The sequence below is a fragment of the Sminthopsis crassicaudata genome, chromosome 1, assembly GCF_048593235.1.
Source record: "Sminthopsis crassicaudata isolate SCR6 chromosome 1, ASM4859323v1, whole genome shotgun sequence".
Taxonomy (NCBI): domain Eukaryota; kingdom Metazoa; phylum Chordata; class Mammalia; order Dasyuromorphia; family Dasyuridae; genus Sminthopsis; species Sminthopsis crassicaudata.
In genome coordinates, this window is record NC_133617.1 from 475,640,237 (window position 1) to 475,654,603 (window position 14,367).

At 40.0% G+C, this 14,367-nt stretch overlaps 1 protein-coding gene across 1 annotated transcript in view; it reads left to right on the top strand.

Moving 5' to 3' along the window:
• The first annotated feature begins 870 nt into the window (after nt 1-870).
• The window catches only part of FAM20C (FAM20C golgi associated secretory pathway kinase), a 147,911-nt gene continuing 134,414 nt past the window's right edge, over nt 871-14,367 (top strand). Inside the window, exons 1-2 of the mRNA XM_074281085.1 lie at nt 871-2,660; nt 4,851-5,029. Of these exons, the coding sequence (XP_074137186.1) occupies nt 2,035-2,660; nt 4,851-5,029 (805 nt within the window). The 5' untranslated portion in view covers nt 871-2,034. The remainder of the gene's footprint in view (nt 2,661-4,850; nt 5,030-14,367) is intronic.

Genomic DNA, 14,367 nt, shown 5'->3' on the forward strand with positions numbered 1-14,367 from the left:
GGCATCTCATCTGCGTGGCAAAGGAAAAAAAAAATCAGTAAACACGCCCAGCTCAGGGAGTTTCAGCATCAAAGCCTCGGGCATGGGGGCGCGCTCGGACACACACACACACACACACACACACACACACACACACACACACACACACACAGAGCTTTTTTTTTTTTTTTTTTCCATTTTCCATCTCTCTCTTAATCTGCCTCCCCACCCTGCTCCGGGCCGGACAGAGAATAGGGTCAGTTGCCTAATCTCATTTTTTTTAGTAGGGCGTTATCTCTCGAGCTGGAATCCGCGAGTACAGCACGAGTCCATCTCCAATCCTCGTGCCCAACACCCGCTGCTTCTTGGTGGGACTCTTTAAAATTTAAATAAATAAATAAATCTTTTGTTGTCGGTTTAGGAGACCTTTGAAAAAGGGGAAGGGAAGACTAGGGTGGGATGAAAGCAAGAAATAGACATTCTCTGCTTCTTGTCCCCCACCCCCGAAAAAGGCTGTCTCCTGCCCAGACAATGACATAGCAGAATTCATGTTTCCCCCAGTCTAGGCAGTCAGACTGCTGTAATACTTTGCAATGCTATTAGCATGTGGTTCCTTTTCTCTCTTTTTCTTTTTGCAAACCTTTGAGAAACAGGCGCCCTCTCCTTGCCCTACTCGGAGCTGCAGAGGAATTGAGGGGTGAGGCCAGGGCGGGAGGAGGGGGAGAAGGAGCAAGGGGGAGAAAGGGAAAGAGAGGGAGAGCTTTGCTTTCTTGGTGGAGGCTTTCCTGTTACTATCACTGTAGCGGTTTTTTAGCCAATCTCTTAACTATGACGTCTGGGAGGCTGGATTCATGGCTTGCACATAATATTTAACACACCCACCAAGAAGTCGAGCTGCAGCAGTACTAGCCCAACCAGTCTCCAGCATGCAGTGTAGCTGAAAGGGGGTATTCACACTGCACCTGCCCAAAGCTCTCTTTTCTCTCCTCTCGGAGGTTCGCTTTCTGTTTCTCGCTTCACCCTTTCCCCTTCTCCCCACCCCCTCTTCTCTCGGGGCAGAAATGTAAGTCGGAGCCGAGATCCAAGGAGAGACATCATCATCCCCCCTCCCCACCCTTTTCCCCTCCCCACCCCTCGGCAGAGCAGCTACCGATTCCTGGGAGCGTCGCCTCCCCTCCCTTCCCAGCGTCCCCCCCACCCCCTTCCCAGCTCCGTGCGTCCTTTGTGCCAGCTCTCCTTTTCGCCTTGGCGGCCGTGTCAACGCCGAACCCTCCAACGCCTGGATATCGAGCTTCGGCGCCGCGGGTTCGAGCCCAACCAGCCGGGACTCTGGCTTCCCCGGGGCGCTGGAGGTGGTGGTGGTGGATGGAAGGATTTGGAAATCTTATAAGCGCAGCATTTGCAAGCCAATGTTTGTAACCGGGCTGCGGACGAGAGCGCGTCCCGGGGCTGCTTCTCCTGCTGCATCGCGGGTCCCTTTCCAGAGGATGGGAAGACGCGTCTTCTCTAAGCACTATGGATGATTCATTTTTCTTCTCCTGAATTCTTCACAGGGTGCTGCATGTGTGTGTTTGTGCGTGGTTTTTATTTTTGATATTCCCATCCCTTTTATTTTCTCCCTCTAGTCCTTCATCTCTCCATCCTCCTTTGGGAGGGGAGGAAACCTCCCTGAGATCCATGTATTAAGCAGAGTAATGATAATAATAATAATAAAAGAACAGTTTCTAGATGGCACGCTTTTGTGAAAATTTTTGCAAATAATTTTTTTTTTCCTAAAAACAAAAAGGAGAGATAGTGAAGACTCGGCTTCTAAGTGTATTTATTTTTTAACTGTCTTATGAAGAACTTTATTGACTTTAATTGTTTGATTTGTCCATGAGTAGAATAGATTTATTTTTTTAAAAAGGAGCTTTTTCTGTGAAAAAGCCTCTCCCACCCACCATTACCAACACCTCCTCCCCCAACCCCTCCATACATACTTTTAGCTATTTAAAACTCTTAATTTATTAGTCTCCTCCTCGTGGCAACCCCCAGTCTTTTTAAGTCTCCTTGGCCATGAAAATGATCTTGGTCCGCAAATTCCGGGTGCTCATCCTCATGGTGTTTTTGATTGCCTGCACCATGCACATCGTGATCGATCTGTTACCAAAGTTGGAGAAGCGCGCGGCGAGAAGCGATGGGGACCCCGGCTGCTCTTGCTCTCACCCCCCGAGCGAGGAAGCACAAGGTTGGGGAAAACAGAGGACTAAGAGCGGTGCTGATTCGGGCTGGCCTAACAAACACACCCTGCGGATCCTGCAGGACTTCAGCAGCGACCCGAGCTCCAACCTCACCTCCCACTCACTGGAGAAGCTCCCCGGGACTGGAACTGGGACCGGCGCCGGGGCCGGGACAGCTGCAGCCACGGACAGGTCCGAGGCAGCTGCAGCCGCGGCGTTTAAGAGGCTGGAGCCGGGAGGTGGCGGAGGCGGCGTACAGCGAGGTCTCCCCCATAAACATCTCATTCAAGATGGGAGTAGGGCGAGCAAAGTGCCGCTGGGGAAGGACGGCTCTAAGCTGGTGGCCCTTTTCCAACACCCCCTCTACAATATCGCCATCCCGCCTCTCACTGAGGACGATGTCTTGTTCAACGTGGAGAGCGATATCCGATTTAACCCCAAAGCGGCTGAAAATCAGGAATGGTGAGTCGAGTGGTAGAGGCAGGGGCAATGTTTCTGTGACCACGGCTGGAGAGAACACCAGGGAAACATTAGGTTTTGAGGAGCGGGTTGGTTTCTTTTGAGAAATGGTGAAGAATAATTGGGGGAAGACCGGGGGGAAGGGAGGCGCGGGGGTGAAAAGGGGTGGATGCTTCCCAAAAATTCACTCTCAAGTTTTGCTATACATTGCTAGCACAATGAGATTTTTTCCATTTGAAGTCCTAATGGAATTGAGGGGTGGAGGTGGGATGAGGATGAGAAGAACTGAATTCTACTGAATGATTATTCAGAATTTCAGATATTAGTAAAAGGTGTTCAGTTCAGCCTAATCCGAGTCAGAGGCACCCCGATGTCTAAAGTAAAAAAAAAAAAAAAAAAAATTTTTTTTTTTGACTTGAAGATCTTGAGATCTGTATGGAAGATTTTTCCTAAATACAGTTCTTAGTGACCTAAAAAAAAAAAAAAAAAAGCCTCTACCACCTCTCACTTAGAAAGCATTTGTGCTTTGAATAAGGTTGAAACCTTTTCCTCCCCTGAGAAGGATTTCCTAGTAGATCTAAATAAAACGTGTCTAATGAATCTTAGGGAGGAAAATAAGTCATTGAGAACAATATAAACTTATCCAATCTACAAAGAAAGCAAATGAGAAGTGATTCTTTAGCGGAAGCCGGAACCCATTTGAATTGGGAGGTAGAGAAGACTCTATGTGACTCTCAGGTGACTGCCAGGGCACTGAACGATCCTTCTCTTAAAAATGGCCTGGTTTAAGCCATCTCGCTCTTCTTCCCAACTTCCCAGATCAAAATAAACAAACAGATGTTGTAACCTAGACTAAGTGAAATATTAACTCCCTCCAAGGTTGGAGAAAGTAACTGCCAAACGGGTATTTTATATAACAGCCTTCTCAATGAACAGATGGTAAGAAAACTTCAAGATGTTAATGTCTGACAATATCCCTTTTCTTTTGAAATATGGGTTGTCTTTCCTACCTCCATCGACCTCCAACCCTTGAGGTGCCTATCCCGGTCTCTATTCCCACTAAATCCCTCCCCCCAACATTTAATGTATTCCGTTCTTTGCCTTCCTCATTGATTTTTAAAGGGAAATCTTGAGATTTTTTAAGGGATAGGGAGGGAAGATATTTTTAAGGGGGTAGGGAGGGAAGATATTCAGACTTGTCGCTAATACAACAGCACCCTCTTTCCCATTCAGGGACATTGTTCATGTCTCTGTCACTGCTTGGTACATACACTAAGTATGAGACAGGCAGCAAGAGAGCAACCACTCTGATTTCTGTGTTCTGTCCCCATCCCTTTTCCATTTTGGTTTTGGGTTTGTAGAACAGAATATCATCTGGAGGGGATGACCTTGTTGGCCCTAAGTTAACAGCCACTTAGGAAAGTTCCATTTTCCTCATCTGACTCAGCTCCATGCTGCAGTCTGAGGGCTAGCTAGCCACAGTGAACATATGTGCCACTGACCTCAAGAATTGAGGGGTTTGATGACCGATGAGTGAAAAGTCTAATACCAGCCTGCCCCTCTTTTTCCTATTAGCTATTGCTCCCACCACTTATATAATTAAAATCAATTTAGCACTTAGCATAATTCATATACTTCCTTGTTAAAACAATAGCTTAAAGCAAAAGACAGATTTCCTGCAGACCTGGGACATATTTGTGATTTACATTTAGAAGGCAGTCAAAGGAAATTGTGTTTCCTTTGCTCCCCAGGAACAGTCTACAGTATAATATCTTAATTTGACATTATAATTGTCAGGCAATTTTCAGGACATATTCTTCATAGAAAAAAGAGGATCTGCATAGCTTTGATATTTTGGTATTTTTCTTGCTTAAGTTACAGCTTTTCTAAAGAATTTCGAGAGAGTAAATAAAGATTATAGTCTATAAAGATGTTACTGGATGTTAAAACACATGCACATCCACAAATACACATATATAAACCTTAATCCAAAAATCTCAGTCATTGTGCATTCAGTAGAGATGCATCCAACAATGTTCAGGAAGTCTTTATTTGAAGATGGACATTTCTTTGTCTTTTATTAGTTATTGATTCAGAACAACCCACAAGTAAAATTTTTTTGTTTCTTTTTTTTAATCTCTCCCCCTTCTCTCTCCCCTCCCTTCCCCCCCCCCCCTTTTTTTTTTTTGGTAGGCAAAATGAAGGTAATGAAGATGAAGAATTTTTACCTACAGGGGAAACATCTGTTGACACCTATCCCAACTGGCTAAAATTTCACATTGGTATTAATCGATATGAGTTATATTCCAAACACAACCCTGCGATTGGAGCATTGCTGCAAGATCTGGTCTCCCAAAAGATCACCAGTGTTGGTAGGTGTTCATTTAATTTGGTTGTCTTTGGTTGCTTAACCCTGCCTTTTGAGCTGGGTTGTCTCTGCCTCTATGGTTGATATTTCCTTTAAGTGAGTGGTATGTAGTCAGTCATTCATTACTAAAGCATTGCTTCCGGGCGCTATTAAAGTTGGCACTCATTTTGGGTAAGGAGACTAAAAGGCTTTCTGAAGGGAATGCCTTGGATGCACTTAGCACTAAATGGGCTTTTACTCTTTTTCTGCAATGTGATCTTGCCAAAAAGGAGGGAAAGAATAGTTTGAATTTCATATTTGTTCCCTAGGGGAGATACTGAGGAAAGATTTCTTTTAAAGCAAGAATCATGACCTTTCCCAAAGATTCAGAGTTGAAGGCACGTCAGGGTTTTCCCTAAAACTGCTTTTCTCAATGTTAGGCTTCAGTGCTACAGTCTAGTACATAGTGACTCTCTTACAGAGTATGTATAATACCAGATGCTTTATGGCGCTCTGGGAAAGCAGAAACAGATAGCTGGAATGAGAATTTCTAATGACTACAAACTATCTTCAAGTCAGGTTATTGAGCTGAGGGAAGAACAGGACTTTATTTTCATAAATCAATTTAGACAGTACTTTTTTTTGGGGGGGGAGCAAAGGCACCTACAGAATTTTGTAGTTTTGGTGTGCCACTGGTAGTTTTAAAGAATCATCTTCATTGTGTCAACTAGCATATAAGACTAAAGCATCATGTTACTGACTTGGGGAACTAGGTCAGCAGCAGCTTCTTCAGTGTTAGGGTTGGTTTTGTAGGAGCTTATTTTCCATAATGTGGGCTATTATTGCCAAACATGTTGATTTCTAGAGTAGATGAGTTGAACACCTTGGAAAGACAGGATTAGGATGTTTATCTGATGAATATCACACTATCTTGCATGTCCTGCTTGGCCCAATTAGAATGCAAACATGTGTAATAAAAATTCCTACCACATTATAGGTACAAAGATAGATGAATAGAGATCCTTACATATCTTCATCCATCCATAAACATACATATGTACATGCATCATCTTTCTTTACAGTATAATTTGTAGGGAATAATGGCCATCCTTTCCAAAATCTTGTAATTCAGAATTACAAGAGGAATTAGATTAGAATGGAATCATATGTTAAGGAAACAAATAGATTTACAACAGTTCATATAGAACAAGGCTTTTTTGTGGTTGTTGTTTTTGTTTGTTTGTTTTTTGACTCTGAATGTCAGCCAGACACTCAGTTTGTAACTAATGGAGTAGGAAAGATAGTTTCCTTCAAAATTTTGTGTTAATTATGTGTCAGTAAAAGAGAAGGAATAAATTGGGTGCTCATCCTTAGCCTTCATATGCTGACCTTGAAGAATTGGTCTATCCAGTCTAGCAACCAGTCAGCAGGCCAGCCCATAAGCAATTCAAGCTTTGATTTTTTCCCTCTTTCTCTCCAACTGTCCTCCTTGGTGTCCTGACCCTTCCAGTCACAGCCCTTGAAAATCTGAGCCACAGGTCTGAACAACTACTTGAGCAGCCTGGATTTGATAATTTAATTTAATAGTACCATGTACCTTGTGGCATTGCCACTGGGAGCTGAGGGCATCAATGGCTTAGTTTTTCAAACTGCTTCTTGATGATCCTATCCAATGAAAATTGAGTGAAGGTAGTATGTTAAGACCAACTACTGTTTGTGTCTGTTAGGTAGCATAATGCCTATTTATTTCATTATAATAGGTGCTATGGTTAATTAGCTATATGTAAATGCTAACCACTTGATAAACATAAGGTACAGTAATAGAAACACTTTAAAAACTGGGAAAATAAAAATTGAGAGGCCTGCCCTTAAGAAAGATTCATTCCTATAGTGGAACAGTTATTGAATTGGGAATTTGGAGATCCAAGTTCTAGTCTCAGTCCTGGAATTAACTATTGATGTGACTCCAGGAAAATCATTCAACTCCCTGGAGCTCTGTTTCCTCATCTGCCAAAGAAGAAGAATTATTGGACTTCCTTTGTCCAAAAGTGAATCAAAATGAGATCATATGTATGAAAAGCATTTATCTGAGTTCAAATCCAACTTCAGATATTTATCTATGTGTAAATATACTGGACAAGGCATTTAATCTTTTTCTGTCTCGGTTTTCTTTACTGTAAAATAGAGATGATGATGATGATGATGATGATAATTAGTATTTATTTTCCTTTGTTGATGTAAGGATCTAATGAGATTATATTCATGAAGTATTTAGTACAGTGGCTAGATGCTTAATAAATATTTATTCTTTTTCCATTCCCTAGGGGAAAAAATAGGAAGTACTTAGAGTTGTGCCTTTCCTTTTCCATCCCCTAGGGGAAAAAACCAAACAAACAAGAAAAACAAGAAGTGATTCGAGTTGTGCCTTTAAAGTTCCAAGACACCCTATAACTTTCATGGATTACAGTCTTTTTATTTAAAGTAACAATTAATAGAGACCTAATGTATTACTATTAAAGTGATTGTTAGTAACTGAGGTTTGGGCGTGGGCGATCCTTCAGAAGAGTTCCTTGGACAAGATTTAGAGAAGAGAGAAAGACAATGGCAAAATGAAAGCTGTTTTCTGATTCTCTTATTTCCTGGTCACTGTTTATTACCCATCACTTAGTATAATTCCTCATAATTGCTGCTTTTAAAAATTCATTCGTTCATTCTTAAGGTCTTATGAATTAACATCTTGTATATGCCCAGAGTTGTGCTTGGTACAGTAGATGCTGCAAAAGGCATATATAAAATATTGGTGCTGGAGAAGATATTAGAGATCACTGGAAAAGAAAATTGAATCTCGGAGAAGTAAGTTGCCTAAGGTCATAAAGCCAGTAGGGAGCATGCAGGAATTTGGACCTCAGCCTCACAAAACTTAGACTCCATTTATAAAAAGATGTTAACACTGGCTTTGGGACACAAAGAGATAATTCTCTCTCTCTTTTTTTTAATGAAGTGTTTGGATGACTTAATGTTACCTAAGTGAAATCCTAGAAGTCGGGACTGCAATACTTATATTTCTCAACTTTAATTTTGATGAAAAGTAGGAGGCTCTCCTTCTCTTCCTGGTCTTCAGCTTTCCTAACTTTGTCATTCTGTGCTGTCTTCACTGAGATAAAGACTAGGTTGGCTAATATTCAAAAAATACCAGTACACTAAAGATGAGGAGCCCAACTTCAGTATTCAGCATCATTCCAGTGATAACCAGTGCAATGCAAGATGAATGTTATTGAATACCACATCTTCATTGTAGCCCATTCCTCCACCCTGACAGGAACCCTCCTCTCAGAAGTCCAAAAGGCAAGATAATCTTTTGTTAGCAGATGATCCTGCATACCTAATTTACAACAATGGATACTCATTTCATGCCCTGTTTCTTATTTGAGTATGTTGGGTTGTAGGTTTTTTTCAGAAAAGCAGACATAATTGGGTGTTTTCATGGTAGGCTCCATATGAGTCAACAATATGACGGTGTAGCCAAAAAAAGCTAATGTAGTCTTAGGTGACATTAATAGGAACATAATGTCCAAATTGCAGGAACTTATGTAAAATACCATTGTGCTTTGCCCTGTTCTGAATATATTTGAAGTGTTGTTTTCAGTACTGGGAGACATATTTTAGGAAGGAAATGGGCATGCTGGAATTCTTAAAGAGAAAGAAATAAAGACCATGTCATAGAAGGATAGAATAAAGAAATGGGGATATTTAACCTGGTCAAAGAGAAAATATATATATCCTTAAAGCATAGGAAGGGCATATATTTGTCTTCAAGTATTTGAAAGACCAGCATGTGGGGAGAGGTTTTATTTTTTTTCCCTTGGCCCAAGATAATGAAACTAGGCATGGTAGGAAAAGGTTACAGAAATAGAGTTTGGGGATTGCTGAAAGAGAAAAATTCCAAACAATTAGGATCATCCCCAAATATAATAGGGACAGCTAAGTGACATAGTGGATAGTGCACCAGGTCTGGAACCTTGAAAACCTGAATTAAAATCTGACCTCAAATATTTATTAGCTGTGTGACCCTAGGCGAGTCAATTACCCCTGTTTGCCTCAATTGCTTCATTTATAAAATGAGTTGAAGAAGGAAATGATAACTACTTCAGCATCTTTGCCAAGAAAATCCCAAATGGAGCCATAAAGAGTGAAATGACTGAACAACAAAAGTGGAATAACATGCCAAAGGAGGTCATGAACTTTCCCTCTTTACATAGATGCCACATAACAGATATATGGAGATATCATAGAAGAAAATTTTGTTGAAGGAAAGGTTTAGCCTTTTATTATTTCTAAATTCAAATAATTTCTGAGGGCACTTCTAAGGCTGACTCTAAGGGGAATGATCTAATATATCAAATATTTGGTTCTTGAGAATTTTTTAATTGTTTCATTTCTTAAAATGAAAGAGTACTTGGAGATCACTTAGTCCTAAAGCCTGATGAAGAAATTCAAGTCCAGAGCACAGTTGGTAGGATAGCCAAGACTAGAACCTTAGAATGATGTTATCATTCCAAATTTCCTTGAATAGAAGGCTAAAGACCAATCATGATCCAAAGGGGTCCTCTGTGATTAATCTTATCAAAGGAAACGTGGTGTGATTGGGCAGTGCACTACCCAAGTGCTATTTGCAGGGATTCTTGGTTTTCCACATACCTATGATTATTCATTAAGGAGAAGTATGGTACAATGAAAAGAATTTTGGGCTCAAATCCTACCTGTGACACTTAACCCTGGGCAAGTCACTTAACCTAGTTTGCCTCAGTTTCTTCATCTATAAAATGAGCTAGAGAAGGAAATGACAAGCTACTGCAGTGCCATAGCCAAGAACACCCCAATGGAGTCACAAAGAATGCGACACAACAGAAATAACTGAATAACAATAATCTTGAATTCATAAAGATAATTCCCAGTAATTAATTCTCTTTACCTGTGTGTGTATGTGTATGTGTGTATGTGTGTGCATGCATCCAATAATTCCCTGTACCAATTCAGGTCTAGTCCCTAACCCTTTGTAGCTTCATAAATTTAGAGCTAGAAAGGACCACATAATTCATTTTATATATGTAGAAATTGGAGCTCAGAGAGATTAAGTGATTTGCCTAAAGTCACACAGGTAGCAAATAGCTGTGCCAGTATTTAAATTCATATCTTCTGACATCAAATTTCTCTTTTTGTTTTTTAATAGTATTTTATTTCTCCAAATATGTGCAAAGATATTTTTTGAAAACCTTGTGTTCCAATTTTTTCTTCTCTCCTCCAAGAAAGCAAGCAATTTGATATAAGTTTAACATGACGTGTTGAAAATGATACGACATCAGATCTTGAACCACCCTACTCTAATATAGTGCCTTGCACGTAGTAAGTTTGTTGGTGTTGTCGGGTAGTCATGTTCTTTTCCATATGACCATGTTAGGGAGTTTTCTTAGCCGAGATATTAGAGTAGTTTGTCATTTCCTTCTCCAGATTTTCTTACAGAAGAGTAAACTGAGGCAGACAAGGAGAAGGGACTTGCCCAGGGTCACATAGCTAGTAACTATATGAAGCCATCTTTAAACTTATAAAGATCTGTCTTTCCAAATTCAAGACTTAGGTTCTGTGCTTTGCACTACCCAACAAGTAGGTGTCCTACTTTGGATCAGATTGTCAAAGGTCATTTAGCTAGTAGAGCTGAACCCAGAACTCAGATCTCTTGACTCCCTCTCTGGAATTCAGCCGGTGACATCCTTTCCCCTGAACCACCTACTAGTGAGGTTACTTTTGAAGCTTTTGTCTGATAGCTGTTCAGTTTAATATTGAATGTCAGCTGGTAAATATTATTGTTACTTAAATGATTCATCTGAGCCTCTCTAAATCTTTTTCTTGAGATTATTCAATTGAATTCAGCTTATTCAGAACTACTTAACCAAATTCATGAAATTCTGTGTTGCATAGAGTATAGATGGTTATTACCAATAGAGGTATATTTATAGCCAGAGTCCCAGCTGCTTAGTAACCAGGTTCTGTTTTCCTCTTTAAAGGGGCTGGGGATATTATCTAACTCTCTATTCAGTTTGAAATCATGCATGTGATGTCTTCAGTTTGTGCTGGCAATAATTAAATTGCTATCACATGCAATTATGGATAGAGAGAATAAATGGCACAATTAACTGCTGTGTACTCCACATTACTGTTAAAAATCATTATGGTATATAAGTATTTTGGCCGGCTCTGAGGTCTAAATACACATTTTTACAAATGCTCCATCCGGCCCCCTGACAAAGCATGGTTTCAAGAATGTGCCTGAATCAAAATAATAGCTCTATGGGCTATAAATCCTAGACTGTAATTGATTTACTAAAAAGGAAAAAGAATAAATCCATCTTGAACCTGGAGGCTAATTGACTTGCAAGCCAGGAGGGAACAAAAGGGACCTTCAGTTGTGGCCGCCCACCAGGGTGAGGTGACTGCTTTGCTACCCACATTTAGTGCCTGTCCTGTCTTCAGAGTCAATTGCTGAAGTTCCAGAATGGAGATGCTTTCACTGACTCTTTATCTCACTCTATAAGACCTCTTGCAATCTCAGCTATGTGTCCCTTTCTGGTTTACCTGAGTCGTTTCATTTTGTCCTTTCAAAATGACCTGAGGGCTACACACCTACTACAATTAGAGACTTTCTACAGACCTTTCTGAGAAGGCAGCTGATAGATAACAACATTAATATTTCTATTGCAGTTTAGGTCTGCAAAGTGCATTGCATTTATTAACTCACTTGATTGTAGATGAAGTTTGTCATTCCCAACATATCTGTTTGTTGTGATTTGGTCCCAGACTACAAATTCAGAATATGGAGTATATCACCAAGAGTTAAGAGGTGACTAAGTGGTGTAATGGTTAGAGTGGGGAGTCAAGAAAAAAAATGAGTTCAAATCCTACCTTAGAAACTTACTAGCTATGAGACTTAATCACAGGGCAAATCATTTAACCTTTCTCAGCTTAAGTTTGCTCAGCTGTACAAAGAGGGTGGTCTTTAAGAAAGAAAGGGAAGAGAATATGTGGTCACCGAGTAAGAATGGATGTATTAAGATCAATCTAACCTCATTTCCTTTTCTAACAGGATTGCTATATTAGTAAACTGGGAATACTGTAGACATAGTTTACTTTTCAGTAACATTAAAAATATTTTAATGAGTCAAAAAAAAAAAAGAATTAAAGCTTTTATAAAGGTCACCTATTCTAGCCCTTCCCCTCATTCAATAATCTCTCTTTAACATCTATTATTCTTCAGATTGTTTAGGGAGGCATTAGAGAGTATATTGAGAAAAGCCCTGGAGATAGCTTGGTGTGTTGGAAAAAGTAGTTAGAATACTTGGGTTCAAATTCTTCTTAACTACTTATTACTTTGAAAAAAATCCTTTAAACTCTCTTGCCCCTAGTTTCTGTCGACGTAAAATGTACTAGATAGCCACTGAGAAATGTTCAGGTCCATGTGATTTCTGTGGATGTTTCTGTAATTCCATAATCTGTGTTTAAGTACCCCCACTGATTCAATGTGTGTTATTTTCAGCAAGTCATTTAACTTCCATGTATGGCAATTTCCTCATCTATAAAATGAAGAAGGTATAGCATTAGATGGCTTCTATGGTTCCCCTATTTAACCTAGTATAGCTAGGTGGCACAGTGGATAGAGCTCCAGGCTTCAAATCAAGAAGATCTGAGTTCAAATCCCACCTCAGACATTTAATAGTTAATCCTGTTTACCTCAATTTCCTCATTTGTAAAATGAGCTAGAGAAGAAAATGGCAATCCACTCCAGTATCTTTGCCAAGAAAATCCAAATGGAATCATGAAGAGTCCAGCAAGACTAAGATAGCTAAACAATAAAAGGAACGTATCCTAGTAGGTAAACTGCTAAATTTGGATTCAAGAAAACCTGGTTTCAAATTCTGCCTCTGATACTTAATAACTCTTAGCAATTCATTTAAGCTTTTGATGAGTCTGAGACTTATCTACTAATCATTTGAAATGTTTCTCAATCAATAAACATTTTTACAGCATTTACAATCTGCCACGTAGTTTGTGCCACGTGCTGGGAATACTAACAGGGGCAAAACACAATTCCTGCCCTTAAGAAGCTTAAGATCTAATGAGAGAGATAACAAAACAAGTACAAAAAAGCCTAGATACAGAATAAACAGGAAATAATTAGAAGAGGAAAGGTACTAGAATTAAGAGGGATAGGGAAAAGGTTTCTGTGGAAGATGAGATTTTAGTTGGGATTTAAAGGAAGCCAAGGAAGTCCCTAAGGGGAGATGATGAGGGAGAGCATTCCAAGCATGGGATCAGCCAGAGTATATGTCTACAATGGAGAGATAGAATATTTTGTTTGTCGAACAACCAGGAGGCCAGTGTTATTGAACTGAAAAGTATATGTTGGGGAGTAAGAAATAGGAAGACTGCAAAGGTAAAAGGAGGCTAGGTCATATAGGACTTTCAGTGTCAGAACAGTTTGTATTTGCCCCTAGAGGTAATGGGGAGCTATGATTTTTATTGAGTAGGGATATGATATGATCGGACTTGTGTTATAGGAAAATCATTTTAGCAGCTGCATGGAAAATGGATTGTAGGGAGAAAGACTTGAGGTTGGCAGACCCACCAGCAGGCTATTGCAATAATCTGAGCACGAGATGATTGATGAAGGTCTACATCAGAGAGGTGGAAGTGTATCAGAGGAGAGAAGGGGAGAGATGTGAACATGAAATTGACAGGTCTCTGCAATAAAATTATTGAGGGGTAAGAGATAGTGAGGAGGAGAAAATATCCCTACTCTGAATGTGAACTTCAACAGAGTATAGTAGGAGGAATTATATTCAGAGGAATCTGATTTTTCTATTTGGCTTGAGTTTCTTTTTTGTTCTTTTTTGTTTGTTTGTTTTTTCCTGGCAGCCTAGTATTGGTATTTCATAAGCACTTAACAAATGCTTGCTAACTGGAACAGAACTAAAGCCTGTTCTACACTTAGAAATTGGTTGGAGGGAGGGTTGACATTCACAAGCAACTCCTCACCACCCAGGCTTCCAGATGTCTCCCCAGCCTCTTTCAGCAGTGAGAGATGGAGGAAAGATGCAGTTATCCATCACCTTATTCCTTTCACACAGAATCCCATCATGACATATTCAGCCCGGGATGGCTTTATCGCTCAGAATATTTCTATTACAGTCATCATCTGAGTAGCACACCATGGCCTTCGATACTCTAGCTGGAGCATTTTTTTTTTCTTTTAATAGTATTTTATTTTTCAAAATACATGCAAAGATAGTTTTCAACATTCATCTTAGCCCA